This window comes from Sminthopsis crassicaudata, chromosome 4, assembly GCF_048593235.1.
Source record: "Sminthopsis crassicaudata isolate SCR6 chromosome 4, ASM4859323v1, whole genome shotgun sequence".
Taxonomy (NCBI): Eukaryota; Metazoa; Chordata; class Mammalia; order Dasyuromorphia; family Dasyuridae; genus Sminthopsis; species Sminthopsis crassicaudata.
Window position 1 is genome coordinate 225698968 of NC_133620.1, and position 26073 is coordinate 225725040.

Consider the following 26073-nt stretch of genomic DNA (forward strand, 5'->3'; position numbering starts at 1 on the left):
CATAAATATGTTAAATATGTTCAATATGTTGAAATACATGTTAGATGCAATATATGTATACATATTTTTACAATTATCTTGCTGCACAAGAAAAATCGTATCAAGAAGGAAGGAAAAGAAAAACTAAGGAAGAAAACAAAATGGAAGCAAATAACAACAGAAAGAATGAGAATGCTATGTTATGTTCCACACTCTTTTCCCACAGTTCTCTCTCTGGGTATAAATAGCTCTCTTCATAACTGAACAAGTGGAACTGGTTTGAATACTCTCATTTTTGAAGAGAGCCACGTCCATCAGAATTGATCATCATATAGTATTGTTATTGCCATGTATAAGGAGCTCTTGGTTTTGCTCATTTCACTTAGCATCAGTTCATGTAGGACTCTCCAAGCTTCTCTGAAATCATCCTGCTGGTCTTTTCCTAAAAAACAATAACATTTTATAGCATTCATATACCATAATTTATTCAGACATTCTCCAATTGATGGGCATCTATTCAGTTGTCAGTTTCTTGCCACAAATATTTTTGCACATGGGGGCCCCTTTCCCTCCTTTAAGATCTCTTTGGAATATAATTCCAGTAGAAATACTGCTGGGTCAAAAGGTAGGCACTCTTTGATAACTTATTAAGCATAGTTCCAAACTGCTCTCCAGAATGGTTGGATCCATTCACGATTCCACCAACAATATATCAGTTATCTTACTTTATTTGTAAGAAAAGTTTTATAGTTGATATAGTTCCTGGGTCTGCTTTGGCAAGGTAGATTCCCAAGTATTTTATATTATCTAAATGGAATTTCTCTTTCTATTTCTTGTTGATAAACTTTGTTGGTAATATATATGTTAATGGTTTGTGAAGGCTGATTTCATTACTTGAAACTTTGCTAAAGTTGTTAATAATTTCAGGTAGGTTTTTTTGTTGATTATCTGGAGTTTTAAAGTATAACATCTTCTGCAAAGAGAGTTGTTTTTTTCTCATTGCCTATTTTAAGTCCTTCAATTTCTTTTCCTTCTCTTATTGCTAAAGCTAACATTTCTAGTATAATATTGAGTAACAGTGGTGATAATATGTCTCTTTGCTTCACCCCTGATCATATTGGGAAGGCTTCTAGCTTATCCCCATTACAGATAATACTTGATGGTTTTAGATAAATATCACTTATCATTTTAAGTTAAGCTTCATTTACTCCTGTTCTTTCTATTATTTTTCATAGTAATGGGTGCTGTATTTTGTCAAAGGCTTTTTCTACATCTATTGAGATAATCATGATTTTTGTTGGTTTCTTATTGATATGGTCAATTATGCTGATAGCTTTCCTAATACTGATTCATCCCTCCATTCCTGATATATAAATCCCAATTAGTCATAGTATATGATTCTCATGATATATTACTATAATCTCTTTATTAATATTTTATTTAAAATGTTTAGAATAACATTCCTTAGGGAAAGTTGGTCTATAAATTTTCTTTCTCTGTTACAGCTTTTCCTGATTTAGGTATCAGCACCATATTTGCATTATGAAAGGAATTTGGTAGGAATCCTTCATCTATTTCGCTAAATAGTTTATATAGGATTAATTGTTTGATAGAATTCACTTGTGAATCTGTCTGATCCTGGGGATTTTTTTTAGGAAGTTCATTTATGACTTGCTCTATTTCTTTTTTTAAGATTCTATTGCTGATAAACTTTGTTGATAATATATATACACACACACTAATGGTTTGTGAGGGCTTATTTCATAGCCTGCAACTTTGCTAAAGTTGTTAATAATTTCAAGAAGTTTTTTTGTTGATTATCTAGAGTTTTAAAGTATAACATATCTTCTGCAAAGAGAAAGAGTTGTTTTTTCCTCATTGCCTATTTTAATTCCTTCGATTTCTATTTAATGCTATTTAAGCATTTTATTTCTTCTATTGATCTGGGTATTTTATATTTTTGTGGGTATATTTTTGTATTTAGATTTACAAATTTATTGGCATATAATTGAGCAAAATATGTCAAAAAAACAGTTTTCTTAATTTCTTCTTCATTAGTAGTAAATTTACCTTTTTAGAATCGAATCATATACTCGGTTTTACCCCAAATTTTCTTTCAAACAACCCTATTATTAATGACAATCTTACACGTACAGGTAATATTTCCACATATAAAATAAAATAAAAGTTTGTCCCTGGTAATTACTCTTTGATGTTTACCTTATTTCTGTTGGATCTTGTGTGTCAAATTTTCTATTAAGTTCAGATATTTTTGCAATAAAATCCTGAATAGATGGCAATTCATTGAATTTTCTTCTACTTTTTACTTTTTTTTTTTTTTTTTTTTTTGTTCAGAGTTATGATTAATTTTGTTGAGTATGATATATTTGGCTACAGAATTGGTTTTTTTGCTCTTTGATAATTATACTATAGTGTTCCAATATTCCAATATCTATGATCTTTTATTGTAGGCATTACTAGGTATTTTGTGATTCTATTTGTGGTTCCATCATATTTGAATTGTCTTTTTTTTCTTGTATTTTTGCTCAGCAAGGGAGTTTTGGAATTTTGCTATGATGTCCTTGTTGTTTTTCCTTGTAGGTACTCTTTCAGGTTGTGGTTGGTGGATTTTTATTTATTTTTTTTTTTCTCTTTTTGCACTCCCCTCTTGTTCTAATATTCAAAACTATGTTCTTTGAGTATTTCTTGTATTCTTGTATTGTATGAAGATTCTTTTTTTGATCATAGCTTTTAGGCAGTCTTATGTTATCTTTTTTTTTTTATCTGTTCTCCAGATCAGTTGTTTTTCTTATGAGATATTTCATATTCTCTTCTATTTTTTCATTCTTCTTTTTTTATTTTTTTTATTTTTTTATTTCTTAGTCTCTTATAATAAGAATTTTAGGGAAATAAAGAATTTTAACTACCTTAAGGGAAAAGTTGGAGAATCAAGAAAGCAGTAGGACTTCTGCTTTAAATGGAAATGATAATAATAATAATGGACAATAAAAAAAGACAAAATTGTTCAACTCTTGTCTCTCTTTTCTGCCAAGGACCATTATCCTTGTGAAGGAGGCATGAAACTGTGTTCCCTTTAAAATTCCTTTGATCTGTGATCCTTTTTGGAGTCTCAGGCCTTCCTGGGGAATTCTTGGTCAAAAAGCACTCCATTGATGTTTTGAGGATGCGAGAACTTTTGAATTCCAATTGGAGATCTGGGCTGGATACCGATAAGCATCAAGGCCTGGAAACTTTGGCTTTCTTTTCAACCTGAAACCTGAAGATTCCTTTTTTTTTTTTTTTTTTTTTTTTAAAGAACAACCAACAAATTTTATTCAGATTTAAACTTGCATTGCAAGGCAAAGAGACACAGTGATTTCTATATTTCTATATTGACACTTTTTTTTTTTTGAGGGGGGGAGGTCTGGGAGGACAGGTGGGAAATATGGTAATATCAGTCAAGATTCCTTTTTAAAGGGCAGTTTTTGAAGTCATTCTTTGCAGAAGGTCCAAAGCAGCTTACTCTGCTTCTAGGACCCTGCCTGCTGAGAAAGCATTCTCTTCTCAGTGCCAGCTTCTATTTCCCTAATAGAACTTTGCCACTAAAAAAGTTAGTCTCTTAACAAATATGACTTTCAATCCAACAATAATTTCCTTTTTTTTTTTTTTTTTTTTTTTTTTGCCAATTAATATTTCAGGTTCGTGAATTCTTTCTTGTTGAACCTCTGCACCAACCAAAATGGGATTTTAGCAACTCTGACTGCCACTAACCTGTTCACTTGGGCTGGAAAAGTTGGAACCAAAAAGCCTAATGGAGTGTTGACCCTTAATTTAGTCTTGGAAGGAAGATTATCTAATCCAACTCTTTTGTATTATAGATGGGGAAAAAACTGAAGCCCAATTTGGTTAGGTGATTTGCCTGAGGTCACACAGATATTAAGTATCAGAGGCAGGATTTGTTCTGAGGTCTTCTAATGCTCTGTCTTGAGTTCTTAAGTCAAAAGATAAGTAAGCAAGTATTCCTTGATGAGTTTCAAGTTCAAAGATGCAGACAAAGTGTATCTCATGGTCCTTAAAGAATTGATTTATACGATTGTTAGGCTATTGTCAGTGATTTTTAACAGACTGGAGAATGGTAGACAAAGACAAATATTTGGAGTCTTCCCTGTGCCCTGTTGGCCCCCTCCCTTTTCCTCTTTTTTACACACAAAAAAAGAGAAGAGTTAAAATAATGCTGCTTACAAATTATAAACCAGATAACTTGGGTTTAGTTCTGGAGAAATTCTAGGCTACATTATTATTATTTTTTTTTTACAGCGTTTTATTACAATATATATGCATGGGCAATTTTTCAGCATTGACAATTGCAAAACCTTTTGTTCCAATTTTTCCCCTCCTTCTCACCACCCCCTTCCCCAGATGGCAGGTTGACCAATACATGTTAAATATGTTAAAGTATATGTTAAATACAATATATGTATACATATGCACAGAGTTATTTTGCTGCATAAAAAGACAGTTAACCTGTGAAGGAAATAAAAAATGCAGGTGGACAAAAATAGAGGGATTAGGAATTCTATATAGGGGTTCATAATCATCTCCTAGAGTTCATTCGCTGGGTGTAGCTGGTTCAATTCATTACTGTTCTATTGGAGCTGATTTGTTTCATCTTATTGTTGAAGAGGGCCACGTCCATCCGAATTGATCATCATATAGTATAGTTGTTGAAGTATATAATGATCTCCTGGTCTAGACCACATTATTAAAGTGATAGCCACTAAAGTTCTGAAAAAAAGAAAAGTAGTACAAAAGACCTAACATGACTTTATTTAGATATCTTTCCAAATCTCATTTCCTTTTTTTAAAAATTATTTTTATTTTACCAGGGTTGCTTGACCAGAGATGTTAAAACTTTTAGCTATTGATCCTGATTTTGTGCTCTGAGGCCAAGTCTTATATCATGTCCCTATTACAGCTCTTCACAAATTTGAAAAAAAAGTCTTGAGTTTTCTGTGCTAAACATTCCTAAAATTCTGGAGATTTTCTAGCATCTTGATTGCTTTTCTTTTAATGCTTTTGAACTTATCAGTGTCCTTTCTAAAAAATGGTGTTCAAAATTAAATACAATACTTAAGATGTGACCAAGGCACAATACATACATAGTATACTAGGCCGGGGTGCGGGGGGACTAGTCCATCTCTTATGGTGGAAACTGATTTATATTTACGTTATTCAATTTAATATTACATTAGCTTTTTTGACTGCAATATAACATGATATAATCAGTATACATTCTTTAAGATTAAATTGACTTAATTTTCAGATTTTCACTTTTTTTTTCACAGACCTTTTCCATCCTAAATTGAGAAAGTAAGAAAAACAAAGACCCCCATTACATGGATATTCAAGCAAAATAAATAAATAAATAAAGTTTCACATTGACCATGTACAAAAAAATGTAGTTAATATCATGCTTCCTTATTAGTCTTCTGGAATCATGGCTGACTATTATATTAGATCAGAGTTCCTAAGTCTTTCTAAGTTACTTATCTTTACAATATTGTTATATTTTATACTTCTGATTTACCACTTGATCTAAAGTGAGGTGGTTGAATGAGATGACCTCTAATGACCTCCTTCAGCTCTTCATAGATGATTTGTGTAAAATGTCATTACGGAGCAAGACAAGATCAAGAATTTTCTTGGCAAAGTTACCATTCCATTAGATGACTGGTGTTTGGGTTTAGCCATTCAACTAGGGCCACCATTTAATTGTTCTTTTGTGTTCTTTTTGTCTATAAAAATAACCTGAGCAGCTTTACTATAGGTTTTGATAAAATCAAGGTGAGCTCTGTTAAGCTTTGTTTGATGACAGATCAGATTATCATTATCAGAATTTTTTCTAACTTCTGAAGTAGAACTTTTTCTTTGTTGTTATTATTCTTTCTTTCAGTTGTGTTCAACTCTTCATGACTCCGGTTTGCCACTTTTTTTCCTAACTCATTTTATAGATAAGGAACTGAGCAAGGACTATACAGAAGTAGTTAGAGAGTTAGTAATAAGACCCCACAAAGTATTCGAGGAAAGACTTGGACAAACACCTGCTGGGCTTATTATTGAAATAATACTTATTCTGGTACAAGTTGGACTCTCATATTTTTGATTTACGTTGATGAGCTGTGGTATGTGTGTAGCTATAGGTAGTCCTTAAATTGTGGTATCTGATTCATTTCAATGGGTTTTCTCTCACTGTATTTGTAATAATCTGAGAGGAAATTTGAGGTTTTACTTCGAAGTTCTGAATAGAATTTTTAGGGAAATTTCTACATTTGTGAAAACTTCTTTCATCTATGCTTCGTATATTTCCTTCTGAGCATCTAGGTGCTACAGTGAATAGAACCTTGGGCTTGGAGTCAGAAATACTCATCTTCCTCAGTTCCATTCTGGTTCCAGATACTAGATGCATGACCATAGGTTAGGTATTTTACCCAATTTTCCTTGGTTTCCTCTTCTAAAAGATCTGGAAAAAGTCAATGGCAAGCCACTTTAATATCTTTGCCAAGAAAACTCCAAAAGGGGTCATGACATGACTGAAAAATGAGTGAACAAGATTATACTTCTTTCTTTTATGTTTTCGGTGTTATGTTAAGTGCTCTCCCTTCTTAAATTGTAGAAACTTTCTAAACCATGTAATCTCATAACTCATAATTCATGTAATTCATAAAAATCTCAAAACTCATAACTCATATAAAAACTCAAATAAACCATGTAATCTCTTAACTCATATAAATTTATGAATAAATATCTGTAACTAAATATTTTTAAATCATATTATATTGAAAACCATGTCTCTGATTTCACTTATTAGTTCTAGTTCTCCAGCTTAGGGTTTTTAACCTTCAGTCCATGTACCCCTTTGTCTATGAACTTGGGTGATTGGAAAAATACATTGGTATATCAATGTACTTGGTTTCCTCCATAATACTTTGCATTTCATGTATTTAAAAACAAAAATTCATCTAATCCCTGTCAAAGGAGTTCATGACACTTTCCATTTTAGCCATTTGTTTCAATATTTTCTTTAAAATATTTTATTAAAATGTATGTATATACATATGTGAACATCTTTTTCATGTCTACTCTTTTAAAAAATGTAAATGATATATAGTTTTCAAGAAGCAGTGCATTTAGTAGGTAGTAGAGAGTTGATCTGGAAGCCAAGAAGCCATAAGTTTTCCCTCTTAGCACATGCCAACTATGAGATCTTGAGCAAATCACTTAATCTCTCTGTCTTGATGGAACCTCTCTCAAATTCTAAATTTTAGAGAAGATGCTAACTTGCATTTGCAGAGTTTCCTTACCCTAGACATTCCCTAAATTAATGAAATCTGTTATCCAGGCACTCTTCTTCCTGTATTTCCCAAATAAATTCTAGGCAAGACTGATGTTGTTTTTGAATGTTTTGAATAGATCAATTGATCTAGTATTTTGTTAATGGTCTGTTTCTGGCTGATGATCACCATTTGATGTTTATGTAGTATTTTGTTTTTATCAAGTCTTTTATAACTGCTTTGACTTTTCTTCAAATGGTCCAAAAAGATAAGGTGCTCTTGTTGTTTATACCAGAAGCAACCCCCTTCCTGGGCTCATAGTGAGTTAGTAATACTGTAAAATAGAACTGGATCTTTTATCACAGATATGGTACTGACTTTCTGAGGCAAACTACTATTTCTTAAATAATGTCATTCTGAAATTTTTCTATAGTTTTAAAGAACTCAATTATGTCAGTGTAATAAATAACTAAACTTCTTTCTTCTTTTTGGTTAATTCAAGAAACTTTTGCAACATCCAGAGTTGAGTAATAGCCAACTTCTGGCAGATTTTCTCTCTCCAAATGGTGGTGAGACACAATTTCTGGATAAGATACTGCCTGATGTAAATCTTGGTGAGTCAATTAAAAAATAGTTTTGTGGCAGGATTAAAATAGATGGTCTAACTGATAAGAATTTATGGACACCGATCTTTAAATCAAAAGAACTTTGGATGCAAACACCATCTCAGACATATTAATTCTTATAGTGGGCAAGTCATGTAACAACCTCAGTCTCATTTTTCTCATTAGTAAAATGGTAACATTAATACATATGTTATGTATTATGTTATGTATTATATATGATGTATACTATATGCATAATATACATATTGTATACTATAATACGTATACTATTATGAGTTATATGTAAGGTATGTCAAAGTATTTAAATTCAGATTCTAGTTATTTTCAAAACTGCTTTATGCATATTATTTTTTATGTAAATTGCCTGGCTATTTCAGGTGCAGTATCAAACCTAGGGTAAGTACCAAACTTTTAAGATTTCAAGTTGTATGTTATTTGAGATTTAGGTATGTCAATAGTCTATCCATATTAACTCTTATAAAATTCAGATTGATTATGGTGTTAGATCTTTATTGGTTCTAAATTTGAATGTAAGACTCAAATTTTTAAACCAGTTTAATTGTCAAATTGCTTAATTTTTTATTTTGAATTTTAAGGAATTCTTGTAGACTAAAACCTAATGACATTTGGTATAGTTTATAGTTAGTTAAATTACATTTTGTATAAACAGATTTTTTTCCCCCCAGTCTAAGATTTATATTCTTGTAATTTGGCTACACTATTTTAAATGGATTTTATTTATGTAGGTTTCCCTTTTAAATATTAATATGTATTAATATGTTAATTATATTATGAAGAAAATTTTCAAAAAAAGTAAAAGTTTTGAAAATTTGAGTTTGATGATTAGGGAAAGGCTTGTGGAAATTATAATACTGATTCATAAACATGAATAGGATTTCAGAAGGTGGAAATAGAATGAGGAATATACATGTTATAATACAAAGAATGATGGATTTGAATTCAGGAGACTTGAATTCAATTTCTGTTCTAATGTTATGGCTGATTGAAAACCACTTATTTAAAGAAGTGCTTAGTCTTAAGAATCATATAGATAGCAAATAGCTAGTATTCATTGATTGTCTGGAAAAATACATTTGCAGAATATTTTGTCCTTAAAATAAATTCTTAAGTCTGATGGGACACTAAATAAAATAAAATAAAAATAAAAATAAAGGGGCAGAAGATGGGACAAATGAAAGTAGAAACAGGAGAGGACATCATGTAAGATAGGGGAATCTCTACAAAGTCAAGTCTGTGAGGATATGAAAGGACAATGTGTGTGTATATACAAAAATGAAAAATATTAACTTGACCTTACCTTGAGTGCTTATTAAGGCAGATTCAAATGTTTATTTCATAAAGCACCCAAATTACTCAGTGCTCCTGGGACATTCCTGGGAGGTAAAGGATATGTGTATAGTGGTTGTATGTGAGTTAATGATTTGGGAAAAAATTTTAGGTTTTTTTTTTTTTTTTTTTTGTTCATTTCAGAGAGGATTGTAAACTTATCTAGCATCCAAGTAGAATTTTTCAGATATGAAGTTTGGCCAGAAATTCCTGCATCCAGAAATGTATAAATAGTGATAATAATTAGAAACAGCAGCAGTAGCAGCTAGCATTTATAAGGTACCTACTTTATGCCATGGACTGTGCTGATCACTTTACAAATATTAGCTCTATTTTAGCTTTATAGCAACTGTGGGTGGTAGGCATTAATATTATAAAAAAGAAAGTAGCTTTTCATTTAAAGGAACTGAGGGAACCAGAGGTTAAATGACTTGTCCACACATCTTGCAAAGTGTCTGAAATAAAATTTGAACTCGATTTTCCTGACTCAAGACCTAGCATTCAAACCACTTTGTTATCTAACTGCCTCCAATATAAAATAATAAAATAAGTTGCATTTGAAGTTATTAATATTTCCCAATCACTTTTTAGATTACCTTCTGCTTGAGAGCATTTTTTTATTATTAAGGTTAAAGAAAAAAACAATTCCTATATTAGAAACAATTATTTCACAATATAAATTTCCATTGAGAGTAAGTGATAAAATTATTATTTCCAGCAGTTTATGTGAGTAATAAGTACAAGTTGTTACCAGATGAGATTTTTAATATGTCATGTTTTTAAATTTCAGGGAAAATTATAAAATCTGTTCCAGGAAAACTAATGAAAGAGGTGAGTGGCCATTATTTCTAAATATTGTGTGAATAACAAGAGCATAGTAAATTTCTTTGTTTCTCTCTTTTCTTCTTATTTTTTTTTTTTTTTATCAACCTCTGTGTCACTGCAGAAGGGCCAGCATTTGGAATCTTTCATCATGAATTTCATTAATTCTTGTGAATCCCCAAAACCTAAGCCAAGTAGGCCAGAACTAACAATTCTCAGCCCAACTTCTGAAAACAACAAAAAGGTACAGTGTATTTAAAAATATATATATATATTTTTATCATCATTTTGCTTTTTGTCCAATTTGAGTTGGTGTTACAATGTGCAATAGGATAGGACTATCTTAATAATTAGCTTGATGGAACCATGACCATTGTTTCCTTTAAATGACGATCCACTGTCACAGTACAAGAGATGGAGTGGGCAGAATATTTATCATAACAATCAAGTTATAGCAAACTGCCACTACATAATACATGCATTCCCACAAAGCACTAAGTTACGCAAAATTTCATAATTAAAACCATAGAACTTAGGGGAAAATATGGCAAGAGTCTGGTATCTAAAACACCATTCCTCCTGCTGCCACCCCCTCACATGCTAACAGCCATTTTCCTTTAGATAAATGGTCAAAGGATTTAAACAGTTCTTAAAAGAATTGTACAGTATTCACAACTACATGAAAAAATACTTCAGATCTCTAAAAAGAAATACGATAAGAGAAATACAAACCAAACAAAACCCTGAAATTTCCTTGCAAAGTGGCAAAAATGAAAAAAATTGGCAGCAAAGTTAAGAGAAATTGTGGAAGGATTATGAAATGATATGACTATTTTTTGAAAACATTTTGGAATTAAGCCAATAAAAAGATGAAAATATCCACTCTTTTACTAGGCTTATATCCAAGGGAGCCATTGATAAGAAACAAGTTCCCATATATTTAAAAAATATTTACAGCAGCACTTTTTTGATACCTAATAATTAGAAATAAGGTGGATGCCCATTAATTGTGGAATGTCTAAAAAAATTTCAGCACAGGAATGTAATAGAATATTACTGTGCTATAAGAAATGATGCTTGTAAGAATGTGTGATAATCAACTATCAAACTTAGTTCTTTTCAGAAGTTGTGATCTAAAGCAATCCCAATAGACTCTGTACAGAAAATGTCATTTGCATCCAGATAAAGAATTAAGAAGTTTACTTTTTTTTTAATCTCTCCCATGCTTTTTCTCTTTTGCTTATATTTTTCTCTCCCAACATGATTCATAAAACAATGTGTTAAAAATTTTTTACAAATTAAAAAAAATTCCAAAATCAACTTTAAACCCTAAAGAAAAAATAAAACATGATTAAGAATAAACAAAAAAATGTTCATAATGAGTAGAGATGCATAGAAAGATCTAAATGAACTAATGCAGAGTGAAGTAAGCAGAACCAAGAAAACAATATATACAATAACTACGACAATAGAAATGGAATGAGACTAAAAAAATTAAAAGTAAATGTAACAAAACTATAAAGATCAAGTAGGACTCAAATTAGAGATATGAGGGGACATTCCCAAACTATCCCTTTATGGAGGTAGGAATTCTACAGTTGGTTATACACTTCACATTTTTGGACCTTATTAATGTATTGTTTCTGTAATGTATTGTAAATATATGTGACTCCCCATACTCATACACACGTACTTTTTCTCTTTCCAAAAAAAATACTATTATTTATATTGGATGGCTCTCTGGAAAGGGGAAAGGAGGGAATACTTGGGAGAACTATGATAATTTTAAAAGCAGAAAATATCAATAATTTATTTTAAAAATAAATTTGGGCTTTACCTGTGACCCAGGCTACATTAGAAAATTGGACAAGGAGTAGCTCCACCTGGAGACCATGGAGGGAAGGGAAAAGCTAGGGGAGAAATGTAAAGGAAACCCTTTTCCCCTTAAGCTCCCTGCGTACCAGAAAATGTATAAAAAATAGGGCAATTTTCCTTGAAAAAGACCTAAAATTTGCTTGGGGAAGTAGCTATTAGAAGGATTGCAACTTAGAAGTTACTGTGAAGTGATACTGTTTTCTTCATTTTTGTAGTTTCTTATGGAAGAAATTGTACAAAAGGAAACTTGAAATTTGCAAAATGTTGCTTATGTCAATAATATTGGAACAGATTCATCTTTTATAAACATAAATTATAACAGAATTGATCATATTTTAAATTTTTTCTTGAGTACAGTGTCTCTATTATATTCCATATTTGTAGACAAATATACATATTTGTAGTTTTCGGAGCATGGTTAATGTTCCTGGATGTTAAGACTAGAAGTGTAGCAATGGGAAATAAAGATATCTTATCCTGACTATAGATTCTAATTAAAAGTGATTTTCTACCCATATTTCATTTCTGTTCCCCGAAAACTAATTTTTCTTTTACCTGTTTATATAAGATACAATCTATTTTCCTCATGCCCATTTTTACCATCTTTCTCCTTCCTCCAGTCCTTGGTTTGGTATCATTTTTTTCATGTTGCTCAATTTTTTTCCTGCAATATTTAGGCTTTTAGATTTTTTAGGAAACAGTAGCATACATATATGTGTTATATATGAAACAATATGAATTTTCATAAAACTTATCAAATCTTCTAACACTCCAGTACCACAAAGCATTGTACACTCCTTGTAAGTTGATTTCTACAAGAAAATTGTTACAATCTGTTATACAGGCTTTTTTATCTAATAGAATTTATTGAAATTAAATCAGTAAAGTACACTTACAATCCATACATAAACATAGTTGCTAATTCAATGTGAATAAACTTTCTAAATACAGCCTTATATGAAGATTTTATTCAACAAAGTTTTACATGTATTCTTGTAGTGTGCCTTCTTGGCAGTTACAATTACTAGTCTGTTGTAGGCCCAACAGAGTACCTTTGACCACTGTCCTTTGCAGTGTGAACTCTACCTGGCTCACCTCCTCTGAGGCCTTCAAAGGTCTCTGGCCACGATCTCTTGAATCTATAGCTTAATAACCGGTAGCACGCTCAAGAACAGCCACGTGTAATCTTAAAAGCCTTTATTATACCTACTCACATAATGCCCTGACTGATGCCCTGACTTGTTGGTTCCCGAGTGAACACCTGGTCAGAAGACCCACGTGTTCACTACCAAAATCCTTACCTCTTTCAGCTACCCATCTTGGCTTGGCCACCCAGGCTAGGAAGCCAGGGTGAAGAGCGCCAGGTTAAAGAGAACGACTGCTGCCTGCAGTGGGCTTATAAAGGGCCTATGAGGTCACACACACAGCCAATCAGCGAGAAAGTCAACCATTACGAAGCTATCTCAAAATGGACAGGATCCCACCTACAAGGCAGTCCTAATATCCACAGAAATTACTTCTGGGCCTCAATCTCCCGGTGCACTGTGTCCGCCCATTTAAAGGGCCCTTACATATTCTATTAAATTATCAGTTGTTTTTAAAACCATGACTATTATCATAATGTAATATTAGATATCATTATATTAAATGTTACTATATTATCACTAACAACTGCTATTGAAACTGCCACCAACATACAGATAGGTACAAGAGCCTTAGAAGTGGAGGCACTTTGCAGACAAGAGATTTGCTTTCAGCCTGGCTACAACAGTCATCATCCAGGGAGGAGATGGGTCCTGTGGAGAAGGAGCTTGCCATCCCCCCCAGCTTCACAAAGGCAAAGCTAGACTAGCTGAAACAGCAAGACACTGAGGGAGGAACAGGAGGCAGAACAGGGTAGGCAAGTCAACCTGCTACCACCACCTTCACCCCCATCTTTGATCCCTTCTATGGAAACAGCAATGGTCCTGACCCAAGAGCCTTGAAATAGCAGTGGTCCTAGCTTATATATGTAGCTGTCAGCTTGGCCAGCAATCTCTGTGGAGGTGCCACAATCTGCCAGTTGCTCCTGAAGGTGCTTCAGGCTCATGTTTTGAAGATCCCCAAAAGAAAATTTTTGCCACTAAAATCTTTGATATTGTCCAGTGGTTCAACATTTGAAACTGATATAACTTTATCAGTAGAAATGACAAGAATAGGCATTACTATCTACTTTGCTGCTACACCCTAAAGACCATGGAACCTGTTCCAGATGACTTTTAGCTGAAACCTTCCATATGTATTGTCTCCTTCATTAGAATGGACATAAAGAACAAGGACTATCTTTTCTGTTCATTTCCCCAGCGCTTAGCACATATAGTTAGCATTTAACAAATGCTTCATTCATTCATTATTGATAGAAGAGTGATATGAGGACTGGTTTTGTCACATTTATTGGGTGATATTGCTAATAAAGAGGAAAGTTACTGAATGAAAAATAAAAATAATTTTTTTTTCCTGTGATATGTTTGTAAAGAAAAGCTTAAAAGGCTTGTAGTGGGTCTACTCCTACTGTTTGACTTGTTTCTCAGAATTTTGCAAAGGAAAGCAAAACTTTGTGAAAACGTTGTAAAGATGACAAAATAACTTTGAATAAAGATACAGATATACAAAGGGCATTTTGAGTATCAAGGAAAGAACAAACACATTTAATTTTTAGATGTGTAACATCTTTTGAAATTATTTTGGCTAAGAATAGAGGACTGAGGCAACAAACTAGGAAGGAACTTCTATGAGAGAAGAATTTTCTGTCTGTCTATTGACAGCAAAATGTTTGGGATGGGAATAAACTAGTGTGCAATATGTGGGTTCTCTCAATATGAGTAATTATTTTGTGAAACATTTAACAAAGCAGCAATATTGCTGTCTATTGTGAGGAATGTAAATCTGGAGAGACAGTTTCTAGGTAATTAATAAATTTTTAATTAGGGTAGCTAATAATTAGTAATTAAGGTGACAACAACATACAGCTTTATTATACTCTTTTTCCAGTCTTGCTTCTTGACCTACATACAGGTTCCTCAGGATACAAATAAGATGATCTGGTACTCCCATTTCTTTGAAGACTTGCCAAATTTTGTTGTGATCTCCCCGATCAAAAAATTTAGTGTAGCCAGTGAATCAGAAGTAGGTGTTTTTCAGGAATTCCTTTGTTTTTTCCATAATCTAGCTAATGCTTACAATTTGGTCTTTTGTTCCTCTACCTCATTGAAAACTAGCTTTCTCTTCTGGTAATTCTAGGTTCACATATTTTCTGAAGATTCGCTTGCAGAATCTTAGGCATAAGTTTGCTGGCATGTGAAATATGCACAGCTGTTTAGTAACTTGAACATTCCTTGGCATTGCCCTTCTTCAGGATTGGAATATAAACTGATCTTTTTCAATCCAGTGACCACTGTTAAACTTTCCAAATTTGCTAGTATATTGAGTGCAGCACTTTAAAAATCCAAAAAGATATTATTAAATAGCTCATCTGGAATTCCAGCACTTCCCTAGGCTTTCTGTTAGTATTGCTTCCTAAGGCCTACTTGACTTCATTCTCTGGGATGTGTGGCTCTAGGTCAGTAACCACAACATCATGGTTATCACTAATGTTAAGATCTTCTATAATTTTTTTTTTAATCTAGTCACCTCTTCTTAATCTCTTCTGCTTCATTTTATATTTCTAATTTTCTTGAAGATTTCTTATCATTTCCATTCTATTTTTTTCTTCTATTTTTTTGTATTGCTCATTTAAGAAAATCTTATCTTTCCTTGCTGTTCTCTACAATTCTGCATTTCAGTTAGGTATATCTTCATTTTTCTCTTTTGTCCTCCTCCTTTCCTCAGTTAAATCCAGAATTAAGAATACCAGGAGAAATATCAATAATCTCAAATATCCCAATATCACTCCGATGGCAGAAAGTGAAGAATTAAGATACCTTTTGATGAGGATGAAAGAGAGTGTAGAAACTGGCTTGAAGGTTAATTTTTTAAAAATGGAGATGTTAGTAACTGTTTCCATCACATCATGTCAAATAGAAGAAGAAGTGGTGGGAGCATTGTTAAATTTTTATTTTGGGAGGCTCAAAGATCACTTCAGATGGTGACTGTAGCCATGAAATTATGAGACTTGCTCACTGGAAGGGAAACTATGACAAATCTGGACAGCTTATTAAAAAAACATAGATGGGCCTTTGCCAACAAAGGTTTAGCTAGTCAAAGATATGGTTTTTCCAATAGCAGTGTATGGTGGTGAAAGCTAAGCACTACTGAATTGATACTTTCACATTTTGTTGGTAGAGAAGATTTTTGAGAGTCCCTTGGACATCAAGAAGATCAAATCAGCCAATACTTAGAGAATTTAACACATACTATTCACTGGAAGGTCAAATTCTGAAGTTGAAGCTTATATAGTTAAAGGGAAAAAGGGACAGTAGAGGATGAGATAGATAGTATTATGGACACAATGAACATGAACTTGGTCAGACGTCAAGAGACAGTGGAAGGTAGAAGGGTCTCTGCATGCTTTCTAGGATCCATGGGTTCATGAAGAGTCAGACATGATTGAACACCAACCAAAAAACCCAAAAGGAAGACCATGTCCTTTGTGATAATACAGTATTAATGTTAACTATTGGATGTGTTCAAATGTAATTGACTTTTCCATTCAACTTTTCTCATAAGAGTTATAAATGCATTAGCCAGCAAGAAGTGTTAGATCTTATTCTAGTCAATCCTTTTTTTTTTTTTTTTTTCCTTCTCCATTTCAACAAACAGTTGTTAAGATCTAGCAACACATAAGGCACTACTGTCCTGGGCACTTTTTATGAAAGCAGTCTTTGTCCTTGAGGAGCTTTGCTTTTACTGTGATATTGTGATAACTATGCTTAGTTCTGTTCCTTCTATTTCAGTGCTTCATGTTAACTATTAAATTTGGGGTGAAAAAAATCTTGATGAAAGGGCTTCTTTTTGTAAGAGTGGCATACTGGAGGCAGCTAGGGGGCGCAGTGGATAAAACACTAGTCCTGAAGTCAGAAGGATCTGCCTTCAAATTTGGCCTCAGACACTCAATACTTTCCAGCTGTGTGATGCTTAGGACCCAATGGCCTCAGCAAAAAGAAAAAAAAAAAAAGAGTGGCATGCTCAAGAACTCTTGTTAGGCAAAATCAGATCTGTTCTGTCTTGTTTAATAACCCCTTTTGTAACAGATTAGGGTTTTTATGTGGTGAATGATATTTGTTTAGTAGGTAACCTGAAAATAACATGACATTTATAATATAGATCTGCATAGGAATTGTGCTGTTTAAAATAGTTTGCTTTTCACATTTTATTAGCATCAATTGATGTTAGCAGGAATTTAATTTTTAAAGAATCAATTATTAATATGAGTTTGTAGGAAGGGGATAATTTCATTGTTGGATTTTTTTTCTGGTTCATGAAAAGTTATAACATCTTTTTGGTGTTAATCTATAGTAAAAATGTTTAACTGTGCATAATCTGAATTTTCAGCTTTTTAATGACCTATTCAAGAACAATGCAAACCGTGCTGAGAACACAGAGAGAAAACAAAATCAGAATTATTTTATGGAAATGATGACTGTAGAGGGTGTCTATGATTACTTAATGTATGTAGGTAAGGGATGATTTTTCCTTCTACTGATTTTTCATTCAATTTTATTTTATGTCAAATGCCTAGTGATGCAGCCACAAGGTATCCAACTTTAGAATCTGTTTCTGATTGGAAATTAAGATGTTTTTTAACACAATGTGTCAATCAGAATTAATCACTTATATATTAAAGTTATTAATCAGTAGTTTTTGTGTGTGCAATATTGATATGCCAGTTAGCATAATTTATATATGTTTTACTTATAAATGTCAAAAAAGACCAATTTATATTAACAGGAGGTGATATATAATTGTTTTCAGGTCGAGTAGTTTTCCGGATTCCTGATTGGTTTCATCATTTCTTGATGGGAATACGAATCCTCTTGAAAAACACTTTAGAAACATATACTGATTACTATCTGCAGTGCAAACTAGAGCAGCTATTTCAGGAACACCGTTTAGTATCACTTATAACACTTCTTAGAGGTTTGTATTTTTCATTTTTATATTATCTTCTTTGTGTGCTTTTTTGAGTAATTATCATATACACATCACTGAGAAAATTTTGTGATAATTTGGAGAAAGATATTTATGTGCATGTTGTCTATTCATGTTAATATTCCTTTGAAATATATATGGTCTTGTATTTTTTTTCATACAAAATGCAGCAGTACTTCATTTTAAATTGAAATAAAAATCAAAGAACGTATTCTATCAAATAGAAGTCATTTCTATTGACAAATGTCAATAGAAGACAAAATGTAATTTATATAAAAGATAGTTATTAAGTGTTCAGAGCACTGTGCTAGTTACTAAGGAAAATTCAAAACTAAATAAAGCTGCCTACATGAAGTGTATGTTCTTTAAAGGGATATAAGCATATGTAAAAAAAACTTAAGTGTATTGAAATGGGACAAGCAGTATTATATATTTCAAGGAAGGGAAGAAATGACAAGACTTTGGCTTCATTTAAGGATTGACAGCTGGGCCTTCAAGAACAAGATTGCTTTTAACTGGTGAATTTTGGGGGAGAAGGAGAGCACTTCAGATTTCCAGAATATGCCATGAGGAATCATAAAGAGGAAATGAAAAGGGAGCACTGGGAACAAAGTACTAGTATACAGTTCATTTAAGGAGAATAATTTGAAACATAGAAAAGATAAGTTGGAATTATATTGGGGGGACTATAGAACATCAACCTAGATTTTACCTAATAGATTATGGAAAACCACTGGAAGCTTTTCTGGAGAATTATGTGATTATGGTCAGAACTATGCATTAGGAAGATTACTTAAGCAGAAGTTTGTAAAATTGAATTGGAGAGCAAAGAGACTTATTTGGAACAGTTATATTAGTTCACATAATGGGAAACTGAATTGTGATGGCAGCAGAAGAATTCAATACCTCATTGGATGTGGCAAAGTGAGTGAAAGAGAAGAGTGGTTTCTAACTCAGGTTTCTGGCCTCAGTGACTGAAGGAAATATTGCATCATTAAAAGGCATACAAAAGGTAAGAAGAAAGATAGGCTTTCTTGGCAGAGGAGATAAAAGAGTTTAGTATTAGATATATTGATACTCTGGAAATACTTAGGGAACAACCATATGAAAATGTATATAGGGAAAAAAAACTTTTTAGAAAAATAATAAAGTTCATTTGAGGTAAATGTGGTTAAAATGGAAATTAGAAGAATAAGAAAGAAAATAAGTATGAACATTTCTATTCCCCTTTAATACATATTTTTTTCCCTTACAATTCCACTATCCCTTCTTATTGCATCATTATATATTACTAATTTCATTTTATTATGGTCTATAACAGAAGCTTTTTTTTTTTTTTTCTATATTTTTGCCCATTTCATCTTGATAGCCCAGTGTAGGATCAGCTTTTTTTTTTTTTTTTTTTTTGGTAGGTTTCATGAACATTGAAGGAAAAAAACTAATTTAATATATTCTTTATTTTTAAATTGAGTTCTCCATGTAGCTATTAGATCTAAATTATCTAATACTCTTATTAGCTCCCTGATTCTTTTTTATTTTTTGTTGGATTTATCATATTTGATAGTCTTTTTAAAAATCTTCTATTTCTGTTTTTGTCTAGTTTTCATGAAAGATTATAATGTTTTCCTTTATAAATTTTGATTCTTCATTATTAGATGTTTTTAAGACTTGATATGTTCTCATTTGTGTAAATCCTTTTAAGTATAGTATTTTGACTAACTTAATAAAAACATTTTTCTGGTTGAAATTCAGCTTTGTTGTTATAAATACCCCTTACACTTGTAAGGGAAGTAAGCATTTATAAATGCCTACTATCTGCCAGGCATTACAAAGTGCTGGGATATAAAGAAAGGCAAAAGATAATCCTAGCTCTCAAGAAGCTCACATTCTAATGGGAGAGACAACATGCAAACATCTTTGTACAAATAAGATCAGGATAGATTGAAATCAAGAGAGAGAAGCCACTAGTATTAAAGGTTCCTTGTGAAAGATTGAGTTTTAGCTGGGTCTTGAAACCAGGAGCTAGAGGTGAGAAGGGACAGAATTACAAGCCTGGGGGACAGCTGGTTAAGATGCCTTGAGTCAAGAGATAGAGTATATTTTGCAAGGAATAGCTAGGGAAACCAGTGTCACTGATGAGAGGAGAGAGAAGTAAGGTATCAGAAGATTGGAAAGATGGTGGTGGGGATGATGGCAAAGGGCTTAGAAAGCCAATCAGGACTTAATATTTGATCCTGGTGCTAGACAGCCACTGGCATTTCTTGACTTGGGGGCTTTTTGAGTAGGGGGAGGTTTAGCATTTCCTTAATGGGACTTCTAAAAGATCACAGATAGCTGAGTTGAAAGATGCACAGGGAGATCCTAACCAGAAGGCAGGGATACCTGCACTAAGGTGGTGCTAGTGTCAGAGGAGATATGGTGACATATATGGGATATGTTACAAAGGTAAAACCAGTAGGACTTGGCATATAGGGAATATAGGGAATGAGAGTCTGGAGCTGCAGCCTACACCTATTCTGTGACTCTGGGTTGGCTGATAGTATTATCTTAAAGCAATAAGAAAGTTAGGTGTTGGTTCAGTGGGGTTTTCAGTTATGTCTGACTCTTTGTGAGTCTGGGGTATTCTTGGCAAAGATGTTTTATTATTTCTTTCTCTAGGTCATTTTATAGATAAAGAAACTGAGGCAAACAGAGGTAAATGGCTTCCCTAGGGTTACATAGCAAATAAGTTTCTGAGGCCAGATTTGAACTCAGGAGGAAGACTTCCTGACTCTAGACTGGGTGCTATCCATTGCATTACCTACTGCTCAGATACCACTAGTAACAAAGGTCAAACATTGGAAGTCCCTTTTATATTGCCACAGGTTTTGGAGAAAAGAATGAATTAATTAAGTTTAATGATATGTATGAGACATTCATTTTAGAGACAGCTGGTTGACGTTTGGAAACGACTCTGGAGATTTAGAAGAGTTTAAGACTGGATAGGAAGATTTGAGATTCTTCAACATAGAGATAATGATTAAAATCCATAGGAGCTGATGAGATTATCAAATGAAATAGGAGAAACAGGAGGAAGAAAAGAGGGCCCAACACAGAGCCTTTCGGGACACCCAAACAGTGGGAAATGATTAAAATCCATAGGAGCTGATGAGATTATCAAATGAAATAGGAGAAACAGGAGGAAGAAAAGAGGGCCCAACACAGAGCCTTTCGGGACACCCAAACAGTGGGAGTATGACCTTATGTGAAAATCTAGGAAACTGAGAAAATTTACGCAAATAGGAAGGAAGATAAGAGTACTGTCATGAAAACTTAGAAGAAAATAATAAGTGGAGGGTGATTGACAATCAAAAGCTACAGAGAAATTAGTATAAGGATTTAGAAGAGTATATTAGATTTAGTATATGAGAGTTTTGGCAAATTTGGAGAGAGCAGTTTTATTTGAATGATAAGAGTTTGAACTCGGAATTGTAGAGAGAGTTCAGAATAGTGAGAGGAAAGAAAGTAAAGTCATTAATTGTTAATGGCCTAAAGCAAATTAACCACAAAAAGTAGTATAGGATGAAACATAGTGGAGATGTGTAAAGGGCTAGAACTGAGCAATGCACTTGGATAATGAAGCACGTGAAACTAATTGCCAATTGGACAGTTCCCTATTAACTTGTTTGAAGCTTGACCCTCCCCAGCTGTTCTGTGCTGACTTGATTGGTGGGACAAAGAGGGGGGGAGAGTGATGTTTGTGGGAGGAGTAGGAAGAGGAAGTGAGACACAGAAGCTGACTCAGTCTCTGCCCAGCGTTTGAAGGGAATAAGGTGTGTGTGAGGTAGCTAGGCCTAATCCACTGAACTTGACTGTAAAAGATCAAGAATAAAGAAATTTAGTGATCCTGACTCCAGCTGATTTCTGGGAAGACAGAGTTCCAGCAGAGATGGACAGATCAAGTCAGGTTTTTTTGAGGATGAAAGCATCCTCAAACTCAAGTTTGTAGATAGTAGGGAAGCAGCCAGCAGCAAATGGGATGAGGTGGAAATGACCCAAAGGGATCCCATCATAATGACGCATAGGATGATTAGTTGTACAAATACAGTGATACCTATACATATAATTGAAATGGAGTGGAAAAGTCATGTGAAATGAGTATATTGATTTGGCAGTAACATAGCTTCATTTAGAACACTTTGTTTAAATGTACTTGGATTTTTGAGCTTTTTAAGCATCCTGTGACTTTCATTTTATTGTGAATTTTAGTTCATTTATGTTTAATGTTAAAATGATTAGATTTCTCTTTAGTCACTCAGATGCGTAATATAATTTCTATTATTTGAGATGTCGCAAAGTCACTGTATAACAAAGTTTCTCTTGTTAATAACTTTGTAGGCTTCTTTAATTTGAACTTTCTTTTTGATGATAGTTTTACTTTGGGATTACCCTTCTTCCCTTCTCTTTTTCTTTTTTCCCCCTTATTCCCTCCTTTTCAATTTCTCTGAAAAACCTTCTAAAAAGGTTAGTGGTTCAGCCAGTCCAGGATTTTGAGAATTCTCACAATTTGTTGCTTTTTGCTTTATCTTAAGTATCAGTGTTTTGTTTAGACTGGAAATGTTTTTTTTTTTTCCACAAAATACTTTCAAGCTTAATGTGCCTACTCCAATTTAAATTGCTCTGTAAGATATATATATATATCAAACAATCATTAATCAATTAACTCAGCTCCTTATCAGCATTACTGATCCTTGAAGTTTTTGTCCCAAGTTTTCTACCTTCCAATTTTTTTAGAATTTGGCTAAAGCCTCCCCTATCCTTAGGGTCTCTGAAAGTTCATCATTCCTCAGTTTTCTAATGGATAAAGACAATGGCAAAGATCTGATTATAATGTTCCACAAAGTGCACTTCCAGCCCTTCAGTAATATAGGCTGCAAGATCATAATAGTCCTTCTTGTTCTCTGCAGGGAGAATGACACAGGTGACCCCTGCTCTTTTGGCTGCAATGGTCTTCTCCTTAATGCCTCCCACAGGAAGGATCTTGCCAGTGAGAGACACCTCTCCTGTCATGGCCACATTCTGCCGAATGGGCTGGTTCATGGCTAAGGAGAGCAGTGCTGTGACAATGGTGCAGCCAGCACTAGGTCCATCCTTGGGGGTTGCACCTGCAGGTACATGAAGGTGGATGTGTGAGGTCAAAAGGAAATCATTAGATGGGTTTTCATGCATTAAGAATGCCCGGGCAAATGTGTAGGCAATCCTAGTACTTTCTTTCATGACATCCCCCAGCTGACCTGTCACTTCTAGGCTCCCATCTTTACTATCTTTTTCCTTAGGCCTCCGGAGCAAGGTTTCAATGAACAAGGTAGAGCCTCCCATGGCTGTCCATGCCAGACCCATGACCACACCTGGTGGTGTTACATCATACATGCGTTCTGTAGTGAAGATGGGTTTCCCTACAAAGTCCTGTAGATTCTCTGGTGTTATTTCCACATACTCCGTCTTTCCACTGACTATCTTATAGACACATTTTCTTAACAGCTTCTCCACCTGCTTCTGCAGGTTTCTGACACCACTCTCCCGGCAGTATTGCTTGATGAGAAGAGTCAACACATCTGATGAGATTTTAGCCTTGCTTTCATCGAGACCACAAAGGGCTCGGGCATGTGGAAGCAGATAACGCTCTGCAATGGCGAGTTTCTCCTCAGCCACATAGCCAGAGACATTAATCATCTCCATCCTATCTCTCACGGGGTCAGGAATGGTTTCTGTAATATTGGCTGTGCAGATGAAAAGAACCTTGGACAGATCTACTGGCACGTCTAGGTAATGGTCCAGGAAGCTGGAGTTTTGTTCTGGATCTAGAAGCTCAAGCAGTGCAGAAGAGGGGTCTCCCTGATAGCTCCGCCCGATCTTGTCCACCTCATCGATTAGAATCAAGGGGTTTTCTGTCTGGGTTTTTTTTAGACACTGTATAATCTTCCCTGGCATGGCCCCAACATATGTTCTCCTGTGTCCCTTTATTTCTGCCACGTCAGTCATGCCTCCAATACTGAAATGGAAATATTCTCTACTCAATGCTCTTGCAATGGAACGTGCAATGCTTGTCTTGCCCACTCCTGGAGGGCCATAGAAACAAAGGATCTTCCCTTGTGTTGATCCTCGAAGTTGGCTCACAGCAATAAATTCCAAGATACGCTTCTTGATATCTTCCATGCCATAATGATCTTCCTCCAGGACTTCCTTGGCCCGGACTAGATCCAGGTTCTCATCGCCACATTTGCCCCAGGGTATGGAAGTCAACCAATCCAAGTAATTTCTAGTGATACTGAACTCTGATGAATGATTATCCAAAAAACCCAGTTTCCTCATCTCTTCATCAATCACTTGCATGACATGCTTGGGAACAACAAGGTCCTCTAAACGTTCTCGGAATCTTTCCTCGATGGCATCTTTGTCTTCTTTTTCTAGGCCTAGCTCTTTCTTAATAATTTTTAGCTGCTCTTGCAAAAGGTACTTGCGATGAGTTTGTTTGATTTTCTCTTCTACCTCCTGGCCTAGACGCTGTTGTAGTTTATTCAGCGCATATTCCTTCTTGAGCAGAGAAAGGGACTTGTAGAGCCGATTTGGAATATTTGTTTCTTCCAAGACATCCTGCAGTTCTTGAGATGTGGCTCCTGTCAGTGCTGCCCCCATGTCACTCAGGAAGATGGGATTGTCCAGAGGTCTCTGCCCAACCTGCATCATCTGAATCACGGACTCTCTATAGAGGGGATTCAAAGCAATGATATCCCGAATTGTCTTCACAACCTCTGCAATAAGGGCTTTCACTTCCTCATTGATTTGGAGGTTTTCATGTATTACATTTTCCACTTCCACCATGAGTATTTCATCACCAGAACTGGTGGCAGATTCAATCACCAGGTCCATCACTTGGTCCTTGACACCTTGGTCTTCCTCTGCCTCCTTGGCTCGCTGGGATTTTTTCCTTTTTTTCCTTTTATTTTCTAGCTTCATTTCCTCAGGCTTTATTTGTTTGTTTATTCGAATCCTTCTGTGTCCCATAACTATCATACGCAACTTGTCCCCGTGAAGCTGCATTTCATGAATGTCAACAAAAGTTCCCGTGTGGTAAATTTCATTCAGGTTCTCAACCACATCAGATTCATTGTTGTCATCTCTCTTTAGAAAGACACCGGCATATGGCTGTGCAAGGTGAGCTTTCTTTCTCAGCAGGTCAACCAACTTCTTGTTTTTAACCTCAATGATCTTGATGAAGCGAGGGAACACGGGGTTGCGGGAAATAGGGATGAGCGGCAAATGCGGGAATTTCTCTGGGATCATCATGGGTGTGAGGGCGTTGGTGTCAGGGTCCTCCTCACTCCCAACCCCGTCTGTGGCTCCAGGCCAGTCTTTGTCCCCGCCCTCAGGGTTCTCATTGTAGTTGTTCGGGCCACTTGCCTGGGTACAGCTGCTCTGGATGCTGGCCTCATCCCACACTCCCCAGCACTCAGTCGCACCTTGCACCGGAGGTCCCCGGCCACAGAAAGCCCAGGCGGCTGATGCGCTGCTTGCCAGCCCACTCGGCAGCCGCCTCAGCAGCTGCACCCTGCCTGTGCTGAGCCCCCGCCTGCCGCCCCGTTCACCAAGATCGGCTAGCAGAGGTGGCCACAACCCAGGGGCTAGCACTATCCGCCTAGTGACTCCCCATAGGCCGAAATAGCCTCTGCTTGCGGCCATGCCTGTCTCATCCTGAGGGACCTTACTTCCTCTTGTCACTTCTTTCTCTTCTGAAGGGATCAGCCCTTGCGTCATTTCCGCCTCTTGTGATGGGAACCCCCTTAGGTCATTTCCACCTCATCCCATGAAATTTCTGCTTCTTATGAAGGAATCCGCCCACTTGTCTACAACTCTATACTCAACAGGTAGACCAATGGTAGTTTTCTGCGCAAATGCCTGAGCCATACCCCGCCCCCTTCTCCCTCCCT

General features: G+C 34.9%; 1 protein-coding gene and 1 pseudogene across 13 annotated transcripts in view; one reads left to right on the top strand and one right to left on the bottom strand.

The window, feature by feature from the left end:
- SNX14 (sorting nexin 14) overlaps window positions 1-26073 on the top strand; it is a 110212-nt gene that overhangs the window by 76722 nt on the left and 7417 nt on the right. For all 13 annotated transcript variants that reach the window (XM_074310348.1, XM_074310347.1, XM_074310356.1 and 10 more), the window contains 5 exons: window positions 7813-7924; window positions 10074-10114; window positions 10230-10349; window positions 17510-17633; window positions 17930-18094. In XM_074310348.1, the coding sequence (XP_074166449.1) occupies window positions 7813-7924; window positions 10074-10114; window positions 10230-10349; window positions 17510-17633; window positions 17930-18094 (562 nt within the window). The remainder of the gene's footprint in view (window positions 1-7812; window positions 7925-10073; window positions 10115-10229; window positions 10350-17509; window positions 17634-17929; window positions 18095-26073) is intronic.
- Window positions 22466-25849, bottom strand: LOC141566179 (lon protease homolog, mitochondrial pseudogene; annotated as a pseudogene).